The following is a 23,596-nucleotide window of genomic DNA, read 5'->3' as shown; positions in this document are numbered from 1 at the left end:
TTAGGTTAGGTTAGGTTAAAGTGGCAGCCCGATTAAGATTCAGGCTCACTTAGACTATTCAGTCCATTGTGATACGACATTAACTAAAAGTACCTATTACATATGGGCACTTCTAGTTTTAACCGTTGAACCTTCTCGATTATTTTCTTCTGTTGAACCAACCAGATTGTTCCAAAAACATTAGCAGACTGCTTAAGTTAACGTTTTTCAGGTCCGCCAGTAATCTGAAGCTATATGCCCCTAAAATTTGTTTACGCCTTACACGAAATGCAGGACACTCACACAAGAGGTGTTTTATTGATTCCTTTTCCTCCGCATCATGACAGCTCATACAATAGTCATTATACTTCGCACCAATAGTTTTTGCAAAATCGCCTATCAGGCAGCGACCCGTTATAGCAGATATCAGGAGTGATATCTGGCGTCTCGAGAACACTAGCATATCTAGTGTGCGGTTTATGTTTAAATGGGGCCATATTTGCTTGGTGTCGTTACAACTCTTGCAATTCTCCCATCGAACATTTGCCATCATGACAGCCTTCTCCCGCAGTAAGAGCTTGCAGGTAGCCAGAGGCATACCAACAGATTCTAGTTCCCCTGGAATATGTAAGGTAGTTCCTAGCCTTGCTAGCTCATCTGCTTCGCAGTTCCCCGGTATGTTCCTATGGCCAGGCACCCATATTAGGTGAATATTGTGCTGCTCAGCCATCTCATTGAGAGATTTGCGGCAGTCGATGGCCGTTTTCGAGTTGAGGAACACAGAGTCCAAGGATTTTATTGCAGGTTGACTGTTTGAGTATATATTAATGCCAATATTGCTTGGAGCATTACTTCTCAGCCAATTCACCACTTCTCTTATTGCTAATATTTCAGCCTGAAAAACACTACAGTGATCAGGTAATCTTTTCGTTATTCGAAGTTCCAGATCTTTAGAATATACTCCGAAACCCACTTGGCCATCCAATTTGGAGCCATCGGTGTAGAAATCTAGATATCTTTTATTCCCCGGGGTCCGTGTACACCACGCCTCACTGTTGGGAATTAGAGTCTCGAACTTTTTGTCGAAAAGTGGACTCGCCAAAATGTAATCCACTACGTTAGGCACATCTGGCATTATTTTGAGGACCGAACTGTGACCGTAACTTTTGTCTGACCACAGCGATAGCTTGCGCAACCGCACAGCCGTTGTTGCAGCTGACTGTTTGGCCAAAATGTCTAAAGGCAATAGATGCAGTATGACATTAAGGGAGTTTGTTCCTGTCTTGCTGAATGCACCTGAGATACACAAGCACGCCATACGCTGAACTTTGTCTAAACTTGTCGGCTGGTGAAGTGCCGGCCAACAGACTACAACACCATATAGCATTATAGGTCTAACCACTGCCGTGTATAGCCAATGTACAATTTTTGGTTTTAGTCCCCACTTTTTCCCTCTTGCCTTTTTGCACGAGTATAAAGCTACCGTTGCTTTCCTCGCCCTTTCTTCAGTATTAAGCTTAAAGTTCAGCTTCCTGTCCAAAATAACGCCAAGGTATTTTGCGCACTCCCTAAAGGGAATTTCAATACCTCCTAAGGAAATGGGTCTGGGAGTTTTGCGATCTTTGCAGTACATGACTAGTTCTGTCTTTACAGGATTTACCCCAAGACCATTATCTTTCGCCCATTTCTCAGTCATCCGGAGGGCTCTCTGTATAATATCTCTAACTGTTGATGGGAATTTTCCCCTGACTGCTAGCGCCACATCATCTGCGTATGCCACCACTTGTATCCTTTCTTTTTCTAGGGAAACCAGAAGGTCGTTTATAGCAACATTCCAAAGAAGAGGTGATAGAACTCCTCCTTGAGGAGTGCATCTGTTCACATACCTTTGTATGTTTGCTTGTCCTAGTGTGGCTGAAATGTGTCTCTTCCTTAGAAGTTCGTCTAACAGCCTAAGTATACCTGGATCAACATTCAGAGTTGTCTAGAAATGCCACGATTGTGTATTCTTTGACAGATAGTGAGCTTTCAATAAAGCTGACTAGTTCATGTAATGCGGTCCTTCGCATTCGAGTGAGATGCTTTTCCCGCTTTAGGTATGAAAACGACTTTTGATTCCCTCCAACTTTAAAAGCTTACCTGTAAAACTAAAATACCCTGTGGAAAACTTACCTTTGTGAACTCATAACATATACTTACCTAGAGAAAACAAACAAAAACCAAATTGTTAAAACCCTAGACTTACCTGTTAATTCTTAACCTATATTTACCAAATTATACTTATGTATACCTAAAACTTAATACCTATCTATTGGAAACCATATACTTACCTAGTGTACTAAATCAATAAAAACGTGAATTTCTGAAAAATTAAACTTTATAACAAAACGTTTTGTGAGTTGAAAGGCGAAACATATGCTAAGTTGATACATCCTATATATATATATCGCCGACAACCAGGGGATAATTCTGTCAGCCACGGCTTGTAACTCCGCCGGAGTAATTCTATCAGGTCCGGGGGATTTGAATGATCCAAAGCTATTTAACGCCCGTTTTATTCTAGATTCTATTACAATTTCCTCGATAGGAAACGACCGCTGAGCCACTGTGGCACCGCCAGTGCATGGTTCAACCGTCTGATTTCCGGAAAAATGTGTGTCCAATAGTACCTCCAGCGTCTCCTCACTGGACGTTGTCCAATTGCCCTCCGATGTTTTAATGAAACCTGGAGCGGAGCTCGTGGATGCTAGCACCTTCCGTAGTCTGGAAGCCTCGGACGTATTCTCAATGCTGCTGCAGTAATCATTCCAAGAGTTATGCTGAGCCTTTCTCAGTTCTCGCTTGTATCCTCTCAAATTCTTCTTGTAAGCGTCCCAATCCACAGGAGCTCTGATGGACTTTGCTTTGTTAAAGAGCTTCCTGCACGATTTCCTCATATTACCTAACTTCGTATCTTGGGAGCCACCGTGGTGCAATGGTTAGCATGCCCGCCTTGCATACACAAGGTCGTGGGTTCGATTCCTGCTACGACCGAACACCAAAAAGTTTTTCAGCGGTGGATTATCCCACCTCAGTAATGCTGGTGACATTTCTGAGGGTTTCAAAGCTTCTCTAAGTGGTTTCACTAGAATGTGGAACGCCGTTCGGACTCGGCTATAAAAAGGAGGTCCCTTGTCATTGAGTTTAACATGGAATCGGGCAGCACTCAGTGATAAGAGAGAAGTTCACCACTGTGGTATCACAATGGACTGAATAGTCTAAGTGAGCCTGATACATCGGGCTGCCACATAACCTAACCTAACCTAACCTAACCTAACTTCGTAGACCACCATGGTGGTCGATTTTTCCCCCTTGGCTTCCCTTTAGGGCATGCAGCTTTCAGTGAAATGTTGAAAGCCTTATGGCGTTTTCTTTTCTTGTAAAAATGTGCACTTTTTGCATTTTGCCCAGAAAATGTACTTTTTAGGTTCTTTTCTAAAAAAAACAGGCAAAAGTGCGAAAAGGCTTCGAATTCTGTTGTGAAAATAGTGCCACGCATAGAGACAAATTACGGGCATTTTCAGCACTGCCAACAAACGAGAGTGCTGCGATTGCCCTGAGAAACAGAGTTGCATATTCTGTTGATTGTGACGTGAAAAACACATTTTCTCACATATTTTCTTAGCTGTCACAAAATTCAAAAAATTATTAATTTTAAAATGGAAAATAAAGACATGACTTTACTAGTGGCGCGACATATAATCGACGAATTATTAGATTCGTCATCATCATCCGATGATGAAGAAACCATAGCAATATTACAGCCAGAAAGAAAGGTTCATTGCCGAGTAAATAATTTTGTGGAGAATGTCATTCATGTGTATTCAGATGCAGAGGTAGTTAAGGTCATCAATGCAGTACATACATCAACATTAAATGTATTTCTAGTTTAAAAACAACTTCCGCGTAAGTCGCCAAAGTGTCGCATACCTAATGGAACGTTTTGAGTCTGTTGTAATTGACCGCTCGTACCAAGGAGGAAGACTTCAAACCAACGTAGAGAAACAATTGTTAGCATTTTTATGGTAAGTTCTTCTTGGCACTTACCCTACCAGTATTCAAAACATTTCAAACTAGGTTCTGTGGCAACAAAACCACTATCAGGGAAGTGGCAAATTTGTTTGATATGAGCCGATCTTGTACCCATCGCTCTATTAGCAATGTTTTGGAATTTATGACAAATGTCATAGCTCCGGAAGTAATCAAATTTCCACGAACTCCTGAAGAGAAGGACACCATTGCTACTGAGTTTGGAAAGGTTTGTCTGTCAATAGTATCTGCAATGTAGACTAAAATGAAAATTTTCAGGTTTCTGGTATTCCTTATGTTTTGGGCTGCATCGATGGGAGCTACATATCTGTAAGGACACCGAAACATAAGATACGATCTACTTACGCCAATAGACACGATACAATTTCTATCACAATGCAGGGCATTTGTGACGCTAAGCTGCGATTTCTAGATGTGTTTACCGGTGTTCCAAGCAAAATACATGATTCTAGAGTTTTAAAATTATCATTTATTTCGAAAGAATTGGCAAACATATGTGGCAACAAGAACTATCTCTTAGGAGACTCCGCCTACCCGTTGCGCGAATATCTTCTTATTCCTTATCGTGATTATGGAAATCTAACAGAATCGGAAAAGCTCTATAATTTGAAGTTTTGTCAAACAAGAGTTAAAATTGAAAATGCGTTTGGCGTTTTAAAGAGCAGGTTCCGGCAGCTAATGCGTTTAGATTTTCATAATGTCGATAAAATGGCAAAATTTATATTAGCATGTTGTGCTCTGCATAACATTTGTATCGACAGATGTGACCTTTATGACGAAAATGTCCCAGAGATACCAGTGGAAACTGCGGACGAATATTCCGATGAAAATCAACGCGATATCTTATTATCACAGTTGGGACATATTCGGAGAAATGATTTAAAGGACTATTTGTTTAATTCAAATTTTTAATTTTTATTGTGAAATGGTTTGTACTAAAGAATAGTTTATGCTAACTATATACTACATAACATAAATAAAATAACATGTAAAGGGTGATTTGTTAAGAGCTTGATAACTTTTTTTTTAAAAAAAACGCCTAAAATTTGCAAAATCTCATCGGTTCTTTATTTGAAACGTTAGATTGGTCCATGACATTTACTTTTTGAAGATAATTTCATTTAAATGTTGACCGCGGCTGCTTCTTAGGTGGTCCATTCGGAAAGTCCAATTTTGGGCAACTTTTTCGAGCATTTCGGCCGGAATAGCCCGAATTTCTTCGGAAATGTTGTCTTCCAAAGCTGGAATAGTTGCTGGCTTATTTCTGTAGACTTTAGACTTGACGTAGCCCCACAAAAAATAGTCTAAAGGCGTCAAATCGCATGATCTTGGTGGCCAACTTACCGGTCCATTTCTTGAGATGAATTGTTCTCCGAAGTTTTCCCTCAAAATGGCCATAGAATCGCGAGCTGTGTGGCATGTAGCGCCATCTTGTTGAAACCACATGTCAACCAAGTTCAGTTCTTCCATTTTTGGCAACAAAAAGTTTGTTAGCATCGAACGATAGCGATCGCCATTCACCGTAACGTTGCGTCCAACAGCATCTTTGAAAAAATACGGTCCAATGATTCCACCAGCGTACAAACCACACCAAACAGTGCATTTTTCGGGATGCATGGGCAGTTCTTGAACGGCTTCTGGTTGCTCTTCACCGCATTTGGCAATTTTGCTTATTTACGTAGCCATTCAACCAGAAATGAGCCTCATCGCTGAACAAAATTTGTCGATAAAAAAGCGGATTTTCTGCCAACTTTTCTAGGGCCCATTCACTGAAAATTCGACGTTGTGGCAGATCGTTCGGCTATTCATGATGAAATGTCAAAGCATACTGAGCATCTTTCTCTTTGACACCATGTCTGAAATCCCACGTGATCTGTCAAATACTAATGCATGAAAATCCTAACCTCAAAAGAATCACCCTTTAGTATAGTGTAATTCATTTATACATATTAGAAAGTAATAAAACAAAAAAATTAAAAATTGTTTTTTTTTAAATTCATATTCATAAAAAGTAATGTTCTTTTGTCCGAAACTAAAAGTGTGTTTTATTCATTTTGTTTCGGAGAAAGTATTTTTTGAGTAAGTATCTTATTTAATACACCAGTCTTATTTGAAGGATTACGTTACATAGAAACTCAAAATTTAATTTTGATCAAAGGTACTGAGTTCATAATTATATTCTAGAAACATTTGGTACATTTTTTTCACGAATGCAATTTTTTTTAAAATAATAATTCATGTATTAAAATCATTCACTGTGAGAAAAGTCTGCAATGGCTTTCATATCGAGAAAAATCTTTGATTCACTTCATGGTATCCTTTTGAATGCATATCAATAGAAACATTTGTACCAAATGCTTATTACTATTTTATATTAAACTGCTTCAAAATTGTACTCAATTTCATTTTGTTCGGAGATTCTAAGCAAAATAGTGTGCATTGTATTCACTGCCTCCATTTTTTCCTTGTGACGACGTTCCTTGGCTTCCTCTTTCATTTTTGCAATTTCGAATAAGGTGTCATGTATGGTCTTTTTGGGGCCATTCTCGTAATTTTTGTTTTTATTTTCTTTTTTTACATACTTTTGGCTACTCAACTGAACTTCCGGCTCCAAGGAATCGTCAAGAGAACAAATATTTTCCAGTTCTTCTTCAAAGTCAACGCGCTGGTGCTTAGCCCCAGAAGTGTTGTTGTTTTCAATAGCAATCTTTTTTCTTTTTAAAACTGTTTTGTATCGTTCCTCGCATTGCTTCGGAGTTTTTGTAGGTATAGCGTCCGATATTTTTGACCACATAGCCTTCTTATTCTTAAATTTTTTCATTGGTCCTATTTCTGGCATGTATTTCCCATAGAGGTCAAGCATCATCCGTGTCTCGCCATCAGTCCAAACTAAAAATAAGAATGTGTTTATATTGAAATACAAAATTGCATTTGTGTAGTTTGTAAACCTTACCTTGTAAAGGGTGATTCTTTTGAGGTTAGGATTTTCATGCATTAGTATTTGACAGATCACGTGGGATTTCAGACATGGTGTCAAAGAGAAAGATGCACAGTATGCTTTGACATTTCATCATGAATAGCCGAACGATCTGCCACAACGTCGAATTTTCAGTGAATGGGCCCTAGAAAAGTTGGCAGAAAATCCGCTTTTTTATCGACAAATTTTGTTCAGCGATGAGGCTCATTTCTGGTTGAATGGCTACGTAAATAAGCAAAATTGCCGCATTTGGAGTGAAGAGCAACCAGAAGCCGTTCAAGAACTGCCCATGCATCCCGAAAAATGCACTGTTTGGTGTGGTTTGTACGCTGGTGGAATCATTGGACCGTATTTTTTCAAAGATGCTGTTGGACGCAACGTTACGGTGAATGGCGATCGCTATCGTTCGATGCTAACAAACTTTTTGTTGCCAAAAATGGAAGAACTGAACTTGGTTGACATGTGGTTTCAACAAGATGGCGCTACATGCCACACAGCTCGCGATTCTATGGCCATTTTGAGGGAAAACTTCGGAGAACAATTCATCTCAAGAAATGGACCGGTAAGTTGGCCACCAAGATCATGCGATTTGACGCCTTTAGACTATTTTTTGTGGGGCTACGTCAAGTCTAAAGTCTACAGAAATAAGCCAGCAACTATTCCAGCTTTGGAAGACAACATTTCCGAAGAAATTCGGGCTATTCCGGCCGAAATGCTCGAAAAAGTTGCCCAAAATTGGACTTTCCGAATGGACCACCTAAGACGCAGCCGCGGTCAACATTTAAATGAAATTATCTTCAAAAAGTAAATGTCATGGACCAATCTAACGTTTCAAATAAAGAACCGATGAGATTTTGCAAATTTTATGCGTTTTTTTTTTTAAAAAAGTTATCAAGCTCTTAACAAATCACCCTTTACTTGTTTAAATGATTGTGGACTAATTTCAATGTTTTCATCCATATTTTATACAAAAATTCTAAACAGATTTACGGATGAGATGTGAATGTTGTTAATATTTTACTGTCTATTTTTTTTTATTTTATTTCATTTTACGTTTGCCCTGTTTGCTCCTTTGAATTCTTTTCAGACCATTCAAATGATAGCACTTTTTTAGGTTGCTGGCAACATTTTAAAAATGTGCATTCTGTACAGACAAAATGAAGGCAAAGCACTTTTTTCAGAAAAGAAAACACAATTAGTAGTCCTTAGTACTTATGTATACCTAAAACTTACCTACTAGTTATAACTTAATACCTATCTATTGGAAACCATATACTTACCTAGTGTACTAAATCAATAAAAACGTGAATTTCTGAAAAAATAAACTTTATAACAAAACGTTTTGTGAATTGAAAGGCGAAATATTTGGTCCATTCGAACCGAATTGTGAAGTGTGCAAAAATTATAGTGTTTTCAGAGCTTTGTACGAATAAAATAGTGATCAAATCATTGTGATCAATGCATAAACATTGTGAGGCTTGGCAAAATCAATTGAAAAGACAAAAATTTGGGTTGCAGGAAAAAACTGTGAAACAAATAAATTAAAATAATTACATAACACAATAAATCAATCGGTACGGTACGGTTTACAAAAACAATATAAATCAAATCTCGAATTTTTTTGCCAGAACAAGTAAGCCAAAGGTGTTCCCGTTTTAACGGTAGAACGCAAATCCCCCCCCCACACACACAACACTACAGTCAAAGTGAGTACAAGCGTTGTTTTTTGTTCTTTGGCGCGACAAGCCAACGAAATATACTGGGTGCTGTGACTTCAACACTCTCCCCATGATTTCATCCAAGGAGTTGTTGTTTTTTACATGCTTGACCCTGTATATTTTGGATGTTTGACCCGTGCAAACGTTATTTTCGTGGAAAATAGTTTGACCCTTTTTGTTTGTTTGAATCTTGTCTTGATAAAACGTGACCCAACTAAAGGGTGATTCTTTTGAGGTTAGGATTTTCATGCATTAGTATTTGACAGATCACGTGGGATTTCAGACATGGTGTCAAAGAGAAAGATGCTCAGTATGCTTTGACATTTCATCATGAATAGACTTACGATCTGCCACAACGTCGAATTTTCAGTGAATGGGCCCTAGAAAAGTTGGCAGAAAATCCGCTTTTTTATCGACAAATTTTGTTCAGCGATGAGGCTCATTTCTGGTTGAATGGCTACGTAAATAAGCAAAATTGCCGCATTTGGAGTGAAGAGCAACCAGAAGCCGTTCAAGAACTGCCCATGCATCCCGAAAAATGCACTGTTTGGTGTGGTTTGTACGCTGGTGGAATCATTGGACCGTATTTTTTCAAAGATGCTGTTGGACGCAACGTTACGGTGAATGGCGATCGCTATCGTTCGATGCTAACAAACTTTTTGTTGCCAAAAATGGAAGAACTGAACTTGGTTGACATGTGGTTTCAACAAGATGGCGCTACATGCCACACAGCTCGCGATTCTATGGCCATTTTGAGGGAAAACTTCGGAGAACAATTCATCTCAAGAAATGGACCGGTAAGTTGGCCACCAAGATCATGCGATTTGACGCCTTTAGACTATTTTTTGTGGGGCTACGTCAAGTCTAAAGTCTACAGAAATAAGCCAGCAACTATTCCAGCTTTGGAAGACAACATTTCCGAAGAAATTCGGGCTATTCCGGCCGAAATGCTCGAAAAAGTTGCCCAAAATTGGACTTTCCGAATGGACCACCTAAGACGCAGCCGCGGTCAACATTTAAATGAAATTATCTTCAAAAAGTAAATGTCATGGACCAATCTAACGTTTCAAATAAAGAACCGATGAGATTTTGCAAATTTTATGCGTTTTTTTTTTAAAAAAGTTATCAAGCTCTTAACAAATCACCCTTTACAAGTAACGAACAATAGACTCAATTTTTTAACTGGGATCGAAAAGATTTTACTGAATTCTCAAAACGACCTCATAATTTCCAACGATTTATATTGGTAGCTATTTTGCATGTTGTATGTGTGGAAAATTACCCAAATCGAATTTTCTGTTTTATAAGCAAAATAGTTTAAGTCCTCGAATTCAAAGTGGTTTTTATATGACTCAAACAAATTGAAGAAAGTTCGAAATTTTATTGAATCGTTTGGGAAAATATTGGAGGAATTCGAAAGGAAAAAAAATTAAATCTCAAGCAAAAAAAAAAAAAAAAAAAAAAAAAAACAAATTTATTTTGTGCTTATTTTCATTTTCCCAGTAAATGATGCCAAAATTATTTTAATTATCACTACAAAAAAACTGTGTAAAAAAAAGTAATAATAAATAATACTTGTTTTGTTTAAAGTTTTTTTGTGAAATCCGCAACTTCTACACTGACCCTCGTATACTCACTCTGACAACGCCCCTCATATACTTTTCTGTGGGTAATTGGCAAACTGACTTAAGTCAAGTAAGAATAAATTCGCCAACTCTTTTGCCAAGTGACTTAAGTCCGTTTTAACAAAACTCTTGAATCTTAAAAAAAAAGTAATTTTGAAAGGAAGATCCTAATATAGACCCATGACTCATCGCAATAGTTATGATTATGAGACTTGTATGAAAGTTTAAAAACATTGAGTACACTTTCGATTGTTTATTTTAATCACCACACAGGAAAGTTTTTGTTCGCATGGTTTTTGGAACTTTTGCATTGACCCACGTATATTTGATTTAGCGACATCTCTCGTACATATTTCATTCGTCAATGTACAAACTGCCTTAAGTCAAGTCAAGGAAAATTCAACCGATGTTTTTGCAAAGTGGCTTAAGTCTATTTTGATGAAAAAAGGAAAATTTTTTTGGGAAAACTTTCGTAGTTATTCTTGACCCTTTACAATTCTCATGCATCTATGTTTTCGGAAACGTCTTGTTTGGTGCTAAAAGTCGGGAATTAAAAGTAAATCTACTGTTAAAGTTTGAATTGTGTGACATGTTGTCAATGGGAATTTGAATGCACTATAAAAATAATATTCCATATGATAAAGTTGTCGTCGATTTGAATTTTCTGGTCTTTATTACAAACGTTACGCAAATTGTTGCGGATCAGTATTCTGAAATTCTCACATGATTTTCGAACATATTGGGCTAGATACGATCCTGTAAAGAATTTGACGCTTGCCTTTACCTTCAGAAGGAAGATTCAATTCGCTTTACGTAATCTGAAATTTTATTTGCTAAACTCGATTGCGTTTTTCGACTTTTCTGGAATTTTCGCGATAGTTCAGGATTGACCTTAACTTTGGCGCAAAGTTTCTTCCATTATACGACAAGGTTTTTTGTTTATAAATTCGAACATAACCCTTTAAAATTGTAAATAGTTTTTGGAAGTGGTTACAGTTCGGATTCCCTGGATTAGTCGTGGGCTTTATCTTTGCAAAGATTTGTTTTACCAAAATTTTGACTTAAGACACGAAGTTACACAAGATGGAGAAAAGTATTAGGGAGATTTGAGCGATTTCGAGAGTATTTATGTAGTCGCGAAGACTACTGAAAACATTCGTGAACTCGAGGCCTTAAGGGTGGAAGTAGAGACCCTATGGAAAATGTCAATAAATCGTATTTAGATTGTCGCGATTATGTTCCCCAAGGTGATGAGCAATCAATCGACAAAGCAAAACTTCGGACACATTATAATGAAGCAATATCATCTTAAAAACGTCTTTTGAGTTCAATAAATGCTGATATCATCGCATTAAAGGATCAAGCAGACAGGGAAAAGGTAGAGAGGTAATCGCTCTCAAATATGGATTTTTCTCCAGCATTAAGACTTCCTCCCTGTGATACGGACATTTTTAGAGGAGGATATACTGCTTGGCCTACCTTTGGAGATCTTTTTTCTGCCATTTATATAAATAACTCTCGACTTAGTAATGTCGAAAAACTTTTCCATCTGAATCAGAAGACCTCGAGTGAAGCAAGGGAAAATAATTAGTAATGTCCCACTAACCAATGATGGGTTTGTGCTTGCGTGGAAAAATTTAAGAGATCGTTATGAGAACAAAAGAATGCAAGTTAATGAGCAATTAAAAACACTTTTCAATTTGCCAAACGTCTCCCTTGATTCGAGTCAGTCAGTTCAAAAACTTCAACGAACAGTAAATAGTTGTGTTCAGACGTTAGAAATACTAGGGGTAGAAATCAAAGAGTGGGACCCAATCCTAATATATCTTTGTTCTGCGAAATTACCAAGACCCTTTCTCGAAGAATTTGAAAATTCTTTGGAGGATTGTAAAACTCTTCCAACGTGGCATCGATTCGGCCTCTTTTTGACCCACAAATTCAAAACTCTCGAGTCAGTGGGAAATATAAAACCAGTTTTCAGCAAACAGGACCAAAATAAATATGATAACAATCGATATAGACCAGATAAAGGCAAATTCGTGAACAGCTTTCAAACTAATGTCTCGCAAAAAACTCATGCTTCTGGAAGTAAAACTAAGGGGTTTTCGAAAACAGCCTCAGCAAGTTCGAATTCAAGTAGTCCAACGTGTCCACTTTGTAAAGAAAAGCATTTCATTCGGGATTGTCCAAAATTTATTGAAAAAAGTATTAATGATCGAATTCACGTTGTAAAGATTTCTCATCTTTGCTACAACTGTTTGTCATCCAACCACGGCATAAAAGATTGCAAAAGCAGATATACTTGTCGAGAATGTAACATGCGACATCATGGCATGTTACATAAAGGAACGGAAACCCACCCAAGTACTCATGACCCAAATAGAAACTTAGTACGACCCAGCACTAGTACTGCGGCTCTAACAACTCAAGTACAGTCCACTCCAAACCTAGAAAACAACATTACGACTTTGACCCTCCAAGATGATCAAATTTGTGTGAATCATCCACGGGGAACATTACTTTCACGGCCATAGTTCAAATCGAATCTCGCGGGCAATTGTTTAATGCCAGGGCGATAATTGATTCTGGATCTCAATCCACGTTCATATCTGAGAAGCTAAAAAATAAACTGTGTCTGCCGACTAGACGAAATTTAGTACATATTACGGGTGTTAGCCAGATGTTGGCAGAAACTTCCACGAAGGCTTGTCTTTTCAAATTACGTTCTCGCTTCGACCCTAGTTTCCATTTAGAAGTTTGGGCTCCTGTTTTGCGAACCCTTCCAGCTAATTTACCTTCACAAAACCTAGACTTCGCACAACTTAGGGATATTGCCAACCTTGATTTGGCAGATCCAAAATTCTATATCAGTCAACCGGTTGATCTTTTAATCGGCATGGACATAGGACCCTTAATTTTTAATATTGAGACACTTATGAAATCAATCGGTTCATTATTGGCACAACACACAGTTTTTGGATGGATTGTTGGTGAACCAATAGTTCAAGGAAAGGTTGTCGAAACCCGAATTTCTTTACACAACACTGTTTCCATAGAGAATATTATCACACGTTTTTGGGAGGTGGAGGAAATCCCAAAAATGATTTTGATATCAGAAGATGACGCCTTTTGCGAGTCAAATTTCAAAAACACTACAAAACGTAAAGAACAGGGTAGATATATTGTGACTCTCCCATTTAAAAGTTGTGAAGAATTAGGGAATTCTCGAAATATTGCCATGGCACAATTTTTCCGAATGGAGCGGAAGTTAATGAAGACTCCTGATATAAAAGTACAATACTATCAAACGATTTTAGAATATTTGGCACTTGGTCACATGAGGAAAATTTCTCCTCAGGAAATCTCGAAGACTCCTAATTATTATCTACCGCATCATGCGGTGATAAAACCTGATCGGTTGACAACAAATCTTCGGGTTGTTTTTAATGCGTCAAGCCCTTCCTCAAATAAACGCAGTCTCAACGATAATTTGTTTACTGGACCCATTCTCCAACAAGATCTTGTCTTACAAATATTGAAATGGAGATTCTTTAAGTATGTTTATAGTGCGGACGTAACAAAAATGTACCGACAAATTCTGCTCGACAAAAGTCAGACACAATACCAGCGCACACTTTTTAGAAAATCTCCTACGGACCCATTAGAGTATTTTGAACTCTTAACAGTCACCTTTGGAGTTAACTGCGCGCCATTCCTTGCAATCCGGACACTTCTTCAACTTGCAGAAGATGTGGCGGACACATATCCCCTTGCGTCAGAAATTATACGAGAAAACTTATACGTAGATGATGTTTTAGCTGGAGCGCACACTATTGAAGATGCTATTAAATCTCGTAAAGAGTTAATTCTAATTTTGGACTCTGCGGGTTTTCAACTAATGAAGTGGTCGTCTAATAATCATAACGTTATTCAAGATTTGCCTTCGGAACAATTGCTTCCACTTAATTGGTTGGATTTATCAGAAGACTCATCAACCAAGACACTAGGAGTTAGGTGGAACATATCGGGGGATTATTTCACTTTTAATCAGCCAACCATAGAGGTTAGGCAAAATTACACCAGGAGAGATGTTTTATCTTCTATTGCAAAGTTATTTGACCCATGTGGATGGTTAGGTTAGGTTAGGTTAGGTTAAAGTGGCAGCCCGATTAAGATTCAGGCTCACTTAGACTATTCAGTCCATTGTGATACCACATTAACTAATAGAACCTATTACATATGGGCACTTCTAGTTTTAACCGCTGAACCTTCTTGATTATTTTTCTTTGTTGAACCAACAAGATTGTTCCAAAAATATTAGCAAACTGCTTAAGTTAACGTTTTCCAGATCCGCCAGTAATCTGAAGCTATATGCTCCTAAAAGTTGCTTGCGCTTTACACAAAATGCAGGACACTCACACAAGAGGTGTTTAATTGATTCTTTTTCCTCCGCATCATGACAGCTCATACAATAGTCATTATACTTCGCGCCAATAGTTTTTGCAAAATCTCCTATCAGGCAGCGACCCGTTATAGCAGATATCAGGAGTGATACCTGACGTCTCGAGAACATTAGCATATCTAGTGTGCGGTTTAAGTTGAAATGGGGCCATATTTGCTTGGTGTCGTTACAACCCTTGCAAATCTCCCATCGAACATTTGCCATCATAACAGCCTTCTCACGCAGCATGAGCTTGCAGGTAGCTAGGGGCATACCAACAAATTCTAGTTCCCCTGGAATATGTAAGGTAGTCCCTAGCCTTGCCAACTCATCCGCTTCGCAGTTCCCCGGAATGTTCCTATGGCCAGGCACCCATATTAGGTGAATATTGTACTGCTCAGCCATCTCATTGAGAGATTTGCGGCAATCGATGGCCGTTTTCGAGTTGAGGAACACAGAGTCCAAGGATTTTATTGCAGGTTGACTGTCTGAGTATATATTAATGCCCACATTTTTTGGAACATTACTTCTCAGCCAATTCACCACTTCTCTTATTGCTAATATTTCAGCCTGAAAAACACTACAGTGATTAGGTAATCTTTTCGCTATTTGAAGTTCCAGATCATTAGAATATACTCCGAAACCCACTTGTCCATCCAATTTGGAGCCATCAGTGTAGAAATCTATATATTCTTTATTCCCCGGGGTATGTGTGCACCACGCCTCACTGTTGGGGATTAGAGTCTCAAACTTTTTGTCGAAAAGTGGACTCGCCAAAGTGTAATCCACTACGTTAGGCACATCTGACATTATTTTGAGGACAGAACTGTGACCGTAACCATTTTCCGACCACAGCGATAGTTCGCGCAACCGCACAGCCGTTGTTGCAGCTGACTGTTTGGCCAAAATGTCTAAAGGCAATAGATGCATCATGACATTAAGGGAATTTGTTCCTGTCTTGCTGAATGCGCCTGAAATACACAAACACGCCATACTCTGAACTTTATCTAAACCAGTCGGTTTCTGAAGTGCCGGCCACCAGACTACAACACCATATAGCATTATAGGTCTAACCACTGCCGTGTATAGCCAATGCACAATTTTTGGTTTTAGTCCCCACTTTTTTCCTATTGCCTTTTTGCACGAGTACAAAGCTACTGTTGCCTTCCTCGCCCTTTCTTCAATATTAAGCTTAAAGTTCAGCTTCCTGTCCAAAATAACGCCAAGGTATTTTGCACAATCACCAAAGGGAATTTCAATACCCCCTAAGGAAATAGGCCTAACCGTGGGAGTTTTGCGATCTTTGCAGTACATGACTAATTCTGTCTTTGCAGGATTTACCCCAAGACCATTGTCTTTCGCCCATTGTTCAATCATCCGGAGGGCCCTCTGAATAATATCTCTGATTGTGGATGGGAATTTTCCCATGACTGCCAGATGGTTAGCTCCAGTAATTGTTGTAGCCAAATTAGTTATGCAGCAATATATGGTTAGACAAAATCGACTGGGATGACCCTTTAAAAACAATTACGCTCATAAATTGACAAAATTTCGTAAAAAATAGCGGAGCTATTGAATCTGTAAAAAATCCTAGGTGGATTAATTTTATCCCGAGTTCAAGAATAGAGATCCACGGATTTTGCGATGCATCCGAGAGTGCATATGGGACAGCCTTATATATTAGGGTTGAACTCCAAGATCACCAAGTAGAAACTCATCTGATTGCTGCTAAGACCCGCGTTGCTCCAACAAAAAAGATTTCCTTGCCCCGACTCGAGTTGTGCGGAGCAGTTTTTCTTTCTAAACTGGCATCTGCAACCATTACAAACCTCCAAATTTCAAATTTCCCAACCCAATTTTGGACAGATTCTACCATCGTGTTGGCATGGTTGAAAAAACCTCCATGTGCGTGGAGTACATTTGTGGGAAATCGTGTATCAGAGATTTTAGAAAATGTTGGCAACGATAAATGGCGACATGTCGACTCCGAAGATAACCCAGCGGATGTAGCTAGTAGAGGTTGTACGCCTTCGGAATTACAATCTCATCGTTTATGGTGGCATGGGCCACAATGGTTAAAATTACCCAGAGATAGATGGCCAACTTTCGAGAATTTGGGAGACACAAACTTAGAAAAAAAGACGGTGAGGGTTTTAACTGCTTCAACTTTTGAAGACCCTTTGATGCGATTCTCTTCTTTACAACGCGCTTACAGGGTAATAAGTTATGTTTTACGTTTCTGGAGAAATACTGGGCAAAACAGATCACATCTTAGAATTTCGACCCAGGAGATAACTCCAGAAGAAATTCAAGAAACAAAACGGCGTTTGCTCATTATGACTCAAAGTCAATATTTTGCATATGATTACACGAATTTGGTGAAGAAGATGAAAATTTCATCTACCAGTTGTTTTGTTATATATCAGAATTACAACAATGTATTTTCTATTAGATCAATTCAATAAAAATGGTTTTTATTTCTCAAACAGTTCTGATAATCAATTTCACAACGAATATTAAGTTGCCAGATGAATAGAATACAATAAAATATATGGCAGTTGCCAGATGAATATATAACATTTCTTCCCTCACATCTATTTAGTCGAAACCCAGTTGCTGGGGGCCCGTCTTATTCTGCTCGATCTTCGGGGTGTAGCATATCTACATTATCGGAGTCCTCGTTATCCTCAACGTCACTATTGCTTCCAATCGCGGTCGGAGCATCGAAACCATAAAAGTCCGACTGAGGTGTCGAGAAAGACCCGTAGGGACTGGACATGTTCGTACCAATAGGCGACAATGGTTGAGACTGCTGTGTCGCCTCCTCCTGGGTGGTATTATGTGGCAGCGTTTGCCGGACATTATCTTTCGCAATATAAAATCTGCGTCTCGATGTAACTCTCGTATCTCTATCTCGCTGCAAGGTCTCGCTTGAGTCGATCCGATTTCTAATTTGATCTATATGTCGCTTTACCACCTTGCCATTATGCAAAATCTCATAATGCAAATCTCCCATCTTGTTGAGAATCATTCCTTTCACCCACTTGTCCATCTTCGCATTATTGGATAAGAAGAAAACATTTTGTAGGGGTTCCAGTGATCGGAAAGTAGGCTTAAAATCCATGTACTGCTTCCCGGTTACTTTCTCTGATACGTTTCTTGGTACCAACAGGTCGAAATGTGTCCGTATGACACGACCAAAAAACAAAAGTGAAGGCGGGCTACCAGTTGTGGAGTGAGGAGCGATTCGATACTGCTGTAGAAATAGATTAAGATGCCTTTGCAGTTCCCCTTTGGTAGAATTTAGGGACTTAAGTGCATTCTTCACTGTTTGAACCGATCTCTCGGCTTGCCCGTTCGTGGCGGGATGGTACGGCGCGCTGAATCTGTGATATCTGACTCCTGCTTTTGTAAGAAAGTCTTTAAACTCCTGCGAGGAAAAACAGGTTCCATTATCAGAAACTACAGTGTTAGGGACCCCATAACAGGAAAATAACTCGTCAAGTAATTTGATTGTAGCCGCCGATGTACATGATGATGTTACCTTGACATCTATCCACTTGCTGTATGCGTCTGTAATAATAAGCATCATCGACCCCAAGAATGGTCCGACATAATCAAGATGAATGCGATCCCATGGTCCAGTTGGGTACTGCCAATGATGTTGATTAAATTTCTTTGGTTCATTTGCGTATTTAGCACAGTCCTCGTAAGACTTTGCGGTTTTCTCTATATCGGCATCTATGCCCGGCCAGTATACAAAGGATCTGGCTATTCCCTTCATTTTCACAACGCCCAAATGGGCCGCATGAAGATCGTTCAGGACCCTGTCACGTAACTTCTGAGGAACTACGACTCTGTGTTCGAAAGTTAAGCATCCTCCCGCTAATCTGTAATTCACTTCGGGCGACTTATAACCAAAAGATTGTAAGGACTTGCCACTTTCCAACAGTTTAATTATAACACCCAATTTTTCGTCCTTACGACTCTCCGATCGAATTTTCTCTGCATTCACAGGCAGCTGGTTTATTTGATGAACGACAAATCCATCAAAGTCGTCCATTTAATGTGGCAGTAAGGAATTTATTTGTTTTTCATCGCTCTTTCTGTTAAGCATTCTCGAGCAGAAATCAGCATTTACATTAGCCTTGGTCGTCTTAAACACAACAATGAAATTAAAGTTCGCGAGGAAGTCAGCGTAATTCGCCATACGACTTATACAAAGCACTGGAAGAGATTTGGATGGGTTAAAAATCTGTGACAGAGGCTTATGATCAGTTATAAGCGTAAAATGGCGTGCATTCAAGTATAAGAAAAACCTTTGTACAGCCCACACAATCGCTAACGCCTCCTTATCAATTTGTGGGTATTTCCTTTCTGTCTCACTGAGCACTCTGCTTGCGTACGCAATAGGCCTCTCTCTCCCGTCAGGCATTACGTGTGACAACACCGCGTCCAATCCGACCTGACTCGCATCCGTCGCCAATAGAAGAGGAAGATCCGAATTGTATGGTGTTAGTACTTGAGGAGATATGAGGGCGGTCTTGATGTCGTGGTAGGCCTCGTCAGCTTCTGGGCTCCATTCCAATTTATCGCACTGAAGCATATCACGGAGTGGTTTACTTCGCGTTGACAAATTCGGCAGGAAGGAACCATAATAGGTTGGAACCATACAGGTGCAGCTCTTCGCGTGATGTTGGTTTGGGCGCATCCCTTACGGCTTCTATATGTTTATCCGATTTATGTATTCCTTCACTGTCGATTCTATGGCCTAGAAATTCCACCGATGGGGCTGCAAACACACACTTCGACCTATTCAAGCGTAACCCTTTGTTACGAAGTCTTTCCAGTGTTGTGTTTAAGACCGACAGCATTTTCTCAAAGTCTTCCGCATAAATCGCCAAATGGCAGGTATATTCGCCGCACCGTAAACTGCTCGGGTGGGCCGTATTAATCCGTGGGTTGGCGTGTTCAGTGTGAGAACGTGGGCTAATTCACAATCGACCACTAAATCTGTGTAGGCGTCTGTCACGTCCAAGGACAAAATACTTTCGATCCTTTCATTTTATTAAAAATATACTCAGGTTTTGTTATCGGATGTTCGTCTATAATAATTTGTGGATTAACAGTGGGCTTATAGTTGCCTGTAATTCTAATCTTACCATTTTTCTTAGAAACCACATGCGTAGTTGATGCCCACTCCGAGTAGTCGACTCTTTCGAATAACCCGGCTGCAATCTTCCGGTCAATCTCTGCGGCATATTCATCTTTCAAAGCCAATGGTATCTCCCTAGCCCTTGCAAATACCGGCGTTGAATTTGGCTTTAAATGTAATCTTATAGGGGGTGCTTGCAGTTTACCAGCTGTTTCGCTAAACACATCATCAAATCGCCTCAAAACATTCAGAAGCTCGTTGCTTTCATCTGTTGGCAAAACTGGAGACAACGTCTTTATCGACTTAATCTGCCCTGAAGTTGAAAATAACTTAACGAAGTCTATTTCTTTAACAAACTGTTGTATCCATTCTCTGCCAAACAATGAGTCGAAATCTCCCTCCACCACGTACAGATTTAATCTTTTGGTTGATGCTCCCACTCTAGCATTCACAACCACACGCCCTAAACACACAATTTTGTTGCCCGTGTAACTGGTGAACCTTCGGTTAGTCTCCTGTATTCGAGGGCTTCGCATAATCTCCCGTAGACTTCTCATACTGATAATGGCACACGGAGCTCCTGTGTCCAACTCCATCACCACTCTATTTCCATTTACAAAAATTTCGATCATGTGTCTGCCCGACTGTGACCCCTTCAACTGATTAAGCCGTTGTACCAACTCACTGCTATCATCGACATCATCATCGAAAATACAGGACGTTCTTGTCTTGCACACTCTAGCGATGTGGCCCGTTCGCTTACAAGGGAAACAAATCGCGTTCCGAAACTTGCACTTGTCTCTGTTATGTTGAGCACCACACCCGTAACATTGTGGGCGATTAAATTTTTCCTCACTTTTCACATTTCTCTCCTGAGCCACTCTTGGCTTCGTCCCTTTATATTTGAAGGATTCGTAACCAACCCTGTTGGTATTGCCCTCACCCTCAGACACCGAAAACGTAGTTGTAGCATTTCTCATCTCCATTACCGTTCGATGGGATGCCTCCAAACGTTGTGCGATCTCGTACGCCTCGTTAAAATTTGACGGCTCTTTAGCTCTGATTTCGTCGCATATTTCACGTGCGCTCAAACCAAAAAGAAGTTGCTCCGTAAGCATTCTGTCAAGGAATGTCCCATAGTTGCAAAACGCTGCCGCCTGCCGTAGTCGCAACTCGAAATTAGACAGCGACTGTCCTGCCTCTTGTGTCACTTGACGGAATTTTATACTTTCCGCATACTGGTTCTTTCTTCCATCAAAGTGATCAACCAGCGTTTTCTTCACTTCGTCGTACGTGAGATCGTCAGATGTTTTGGGGCTAATCAAAATCTTCAGAGCCTCATTGAGTTCAGTGCCCATATGGACTAAAACATATCTCTTATAATCTGCCTCAGCAATTTTGCTCAGTCCTAAAGACCATTCGCATCTAGTAAAATAGTCCAAAAGGGATGCCGTGTCCGATGGTTTAAACGGAGGGATTGAGACTGGTGGTGCCACTGCTGTGCGGACAGTCCCGACTCCCTGTGAAATATTTGCCGCTGCATCTGCGGCCGCTCGCACTGCCGTGCTTTGCAATGCATCTTTTAGTAATCTTGCCAACGCTTCCAAATCTGCCGCTTCAAGAGGCATCTTTCAACCACTTCTGACATCAATTTGTTATATATCAGAATTACAACAATGTATTTTCTATTAGATCAATTCAATAAAAATGGTTTTTATTTCTCAAACAGTTCTGATAATCAATTTCACAACGAATATATAGTTGCCAGATGAATAGAATACAATAAAATATATGGCAGTTGCCAGATGAATATATAACAAGTTTGTTAACAATGAATCCATTTATCGACTCACATGGAGCTATGCGGTCCAATGGAAGACTTGTACAGTCACCTGTCCTAAGTTATAACGAAAGACACCCTATTCCTTTACCATATGAAGCACGTTTCACACAACTTCTCGTCGAATTCACACACGCGATTACTCTACATGGGGGAAATCAACTTATGACCCGAGTATTGAGATCTGAATTTTGGATTTTCAGTTTAAAACCATTAGTAAAAAAAGTTATACACAACTCTAAGATCTGTATTTTGTACAAACGACACACACAATCTCAAATTATGGCATCTCTGCCTCCTGAACGTACGTTACTGTCAAGACCGTTTACGAATACTGGGGTCGATTTTGCAGGACCATTCCATATAAAAAATTATAAAACCCGCGTATGTTTAATAACAAAGGGTTATATTTGCATTTTTGTATGTTTCGCTACTAAAGCCATTCATTTGGAAGTCACTAGTGATCTGTCATCGGAAGCTCGTTTCATCGCTCGCCGCGGATGTCCATCGTGTATATATTCAGACAACGGAAAAAACTTTGTAGGAGCAGCTGAACTGCTTAAAAAGGATCGCCTTGTATTTCTAAAAAATTTGCAAACCCAAACTGTACAACAAAATTCACATCATAATCTTACATGGAAATTTATACCTCAAGGTGCACCACATATGGGAGGCTTATGGGAGGCAGGGGTAAAATCTTTAAAGACCCACTTACACAAATACATTCCAACAATGAGTTTTACCTTTGAAGAACTTTCAACAATACTGGCTCGCATAGAAGCTTGTCTGAATTCCAGACCTTTAAGTAAGTCTAGTGAAGATCCGAATGATTTTTCTCCGTTGACTCCTGGGCATTTTTTGATTGGCACTTCCATGCTTGCTCCACCGGAGCGTGATGTTTCAGACGAAGATATAACCTTAGCAAATCGATGGAAACGCCTTAAGATAGTTGCCCACTACTTCTGTATGCGTTGGAAATCTGAATATCTCCGAGAATTGCACCGTCGTACTAAGTGGAAATATCCTCAATATAACCTTGAGGAAAATGATCTTGTGGTCATACGAGATGATAGGTTTCCTCCAACAGATTGGGTTATGGGTCGTATTGAGAAAACATATCCGGGTTCTGACCAGAAAACACGCGTAGTAGACATTCGGACCGTGAATGAAGTAATAAGTAGGCCCATTACTAAACTGGTCAAACTTTTTTCCGCGTGACTAGGCTGTTGTGCAATTATTAAAAAAAAAAAACAAGGTACTCGCAGCGTTTATTCATTTCAGGTATGGCAGCTTATTTACCCCGTTCGGACAATGCAAGCGAAGGTCGCCGCGGTCCAGATCGGTTTGGCCGGTCAAATCAACGGCTACAACCACAGCGGCAGCGCTCGAACAGCGTCCGGAATGGCCACGTTGACCGGCGCGGCAGACCCACATTTTGGCAGTACTCTTGTGGTATTTGTCAAGAAGACCACGCCCTCAGCTCATGTCCTCGATTTCGGGAGAAGACACCATCACAGCGGTATGAGACGGTTTAGCGGAGGGGATATTGTCGAAACTGCATTGCACGAAGCCACCTGACCCTTGACTGCCCTTCCATTACGGGGTGCCGCCAATGTGACCAACGCCATCACACTCTCTTGCATGGAGCCCCTCAACACGAAGATACTTGGGCTTTAAGAGTTAATGCGCTAAATACGGACACTCTACCAACCAGACCCTATTCGGACCCAATGATCGATGACCCGACCCGTGACTTGCCACAGGATACTTTA

General features: G+C 39.8%; 2 protein-coding genes across 2 annotated transcripts; one reads left to right on the top strand and one right to left on the bottom strand.

Annotated features, from left to right (window-relative positions):
* The first annotated feature begins 13,068 nt into the window (after positions 1-13,068).
* On the top strand, positions 13,069-17,104 carry LOC142229743 (uncharacterized). The gene is made up of 3 exons (XM_075300313.1): positions 13,069-14,402; positions 16,451-16,973; positions 17,045-17,104. The coding sequence occupies exons 1-3, from the start codon at positions 13,069-13,071 to the stop codon at positions 17,102-17,104; spliced, it is 1,917 nt and encodes a 638-aa protein (XP_075156428.1).
* Positions 17,105-19,857: 2,753 nt separating this feature from the next.
* On the bottom strand, positions 19,858-21,612 carry LOC142229725 (uncharacterized). Its single transcript, XM_075300296.1, has one exon. The coding sequence runs from the start codon at positions 21,610-21,612 to the stop codon at positions 19,858-19,860; it is 1,755 nt and encodes a 584-aa protein (XP_075156411.1).
* Positions 21,613-23,596: the final 1,984 nt, after the last annotated feature.

The sequence above is a fragment of the Haematobia irritans genome, chromosome 1, assembly GCF_050003625.1.
Source record: "Haematobia irritans isolate KBUSLIRL chromosome 1, ASM5000362v1, whole genome shotgun sequence".
Lineage (NCBI taxonomy): Eukaryota > Metazoa > Arthropoda > Insecta > Diptera > Muscidae > Haematobia > Haematobia irritans.
The sequence above is the reverse complement of the archived record's forward strand: the minus strand, read 5'-3'. Positions and strand labels throughout refer to the sequence as shown.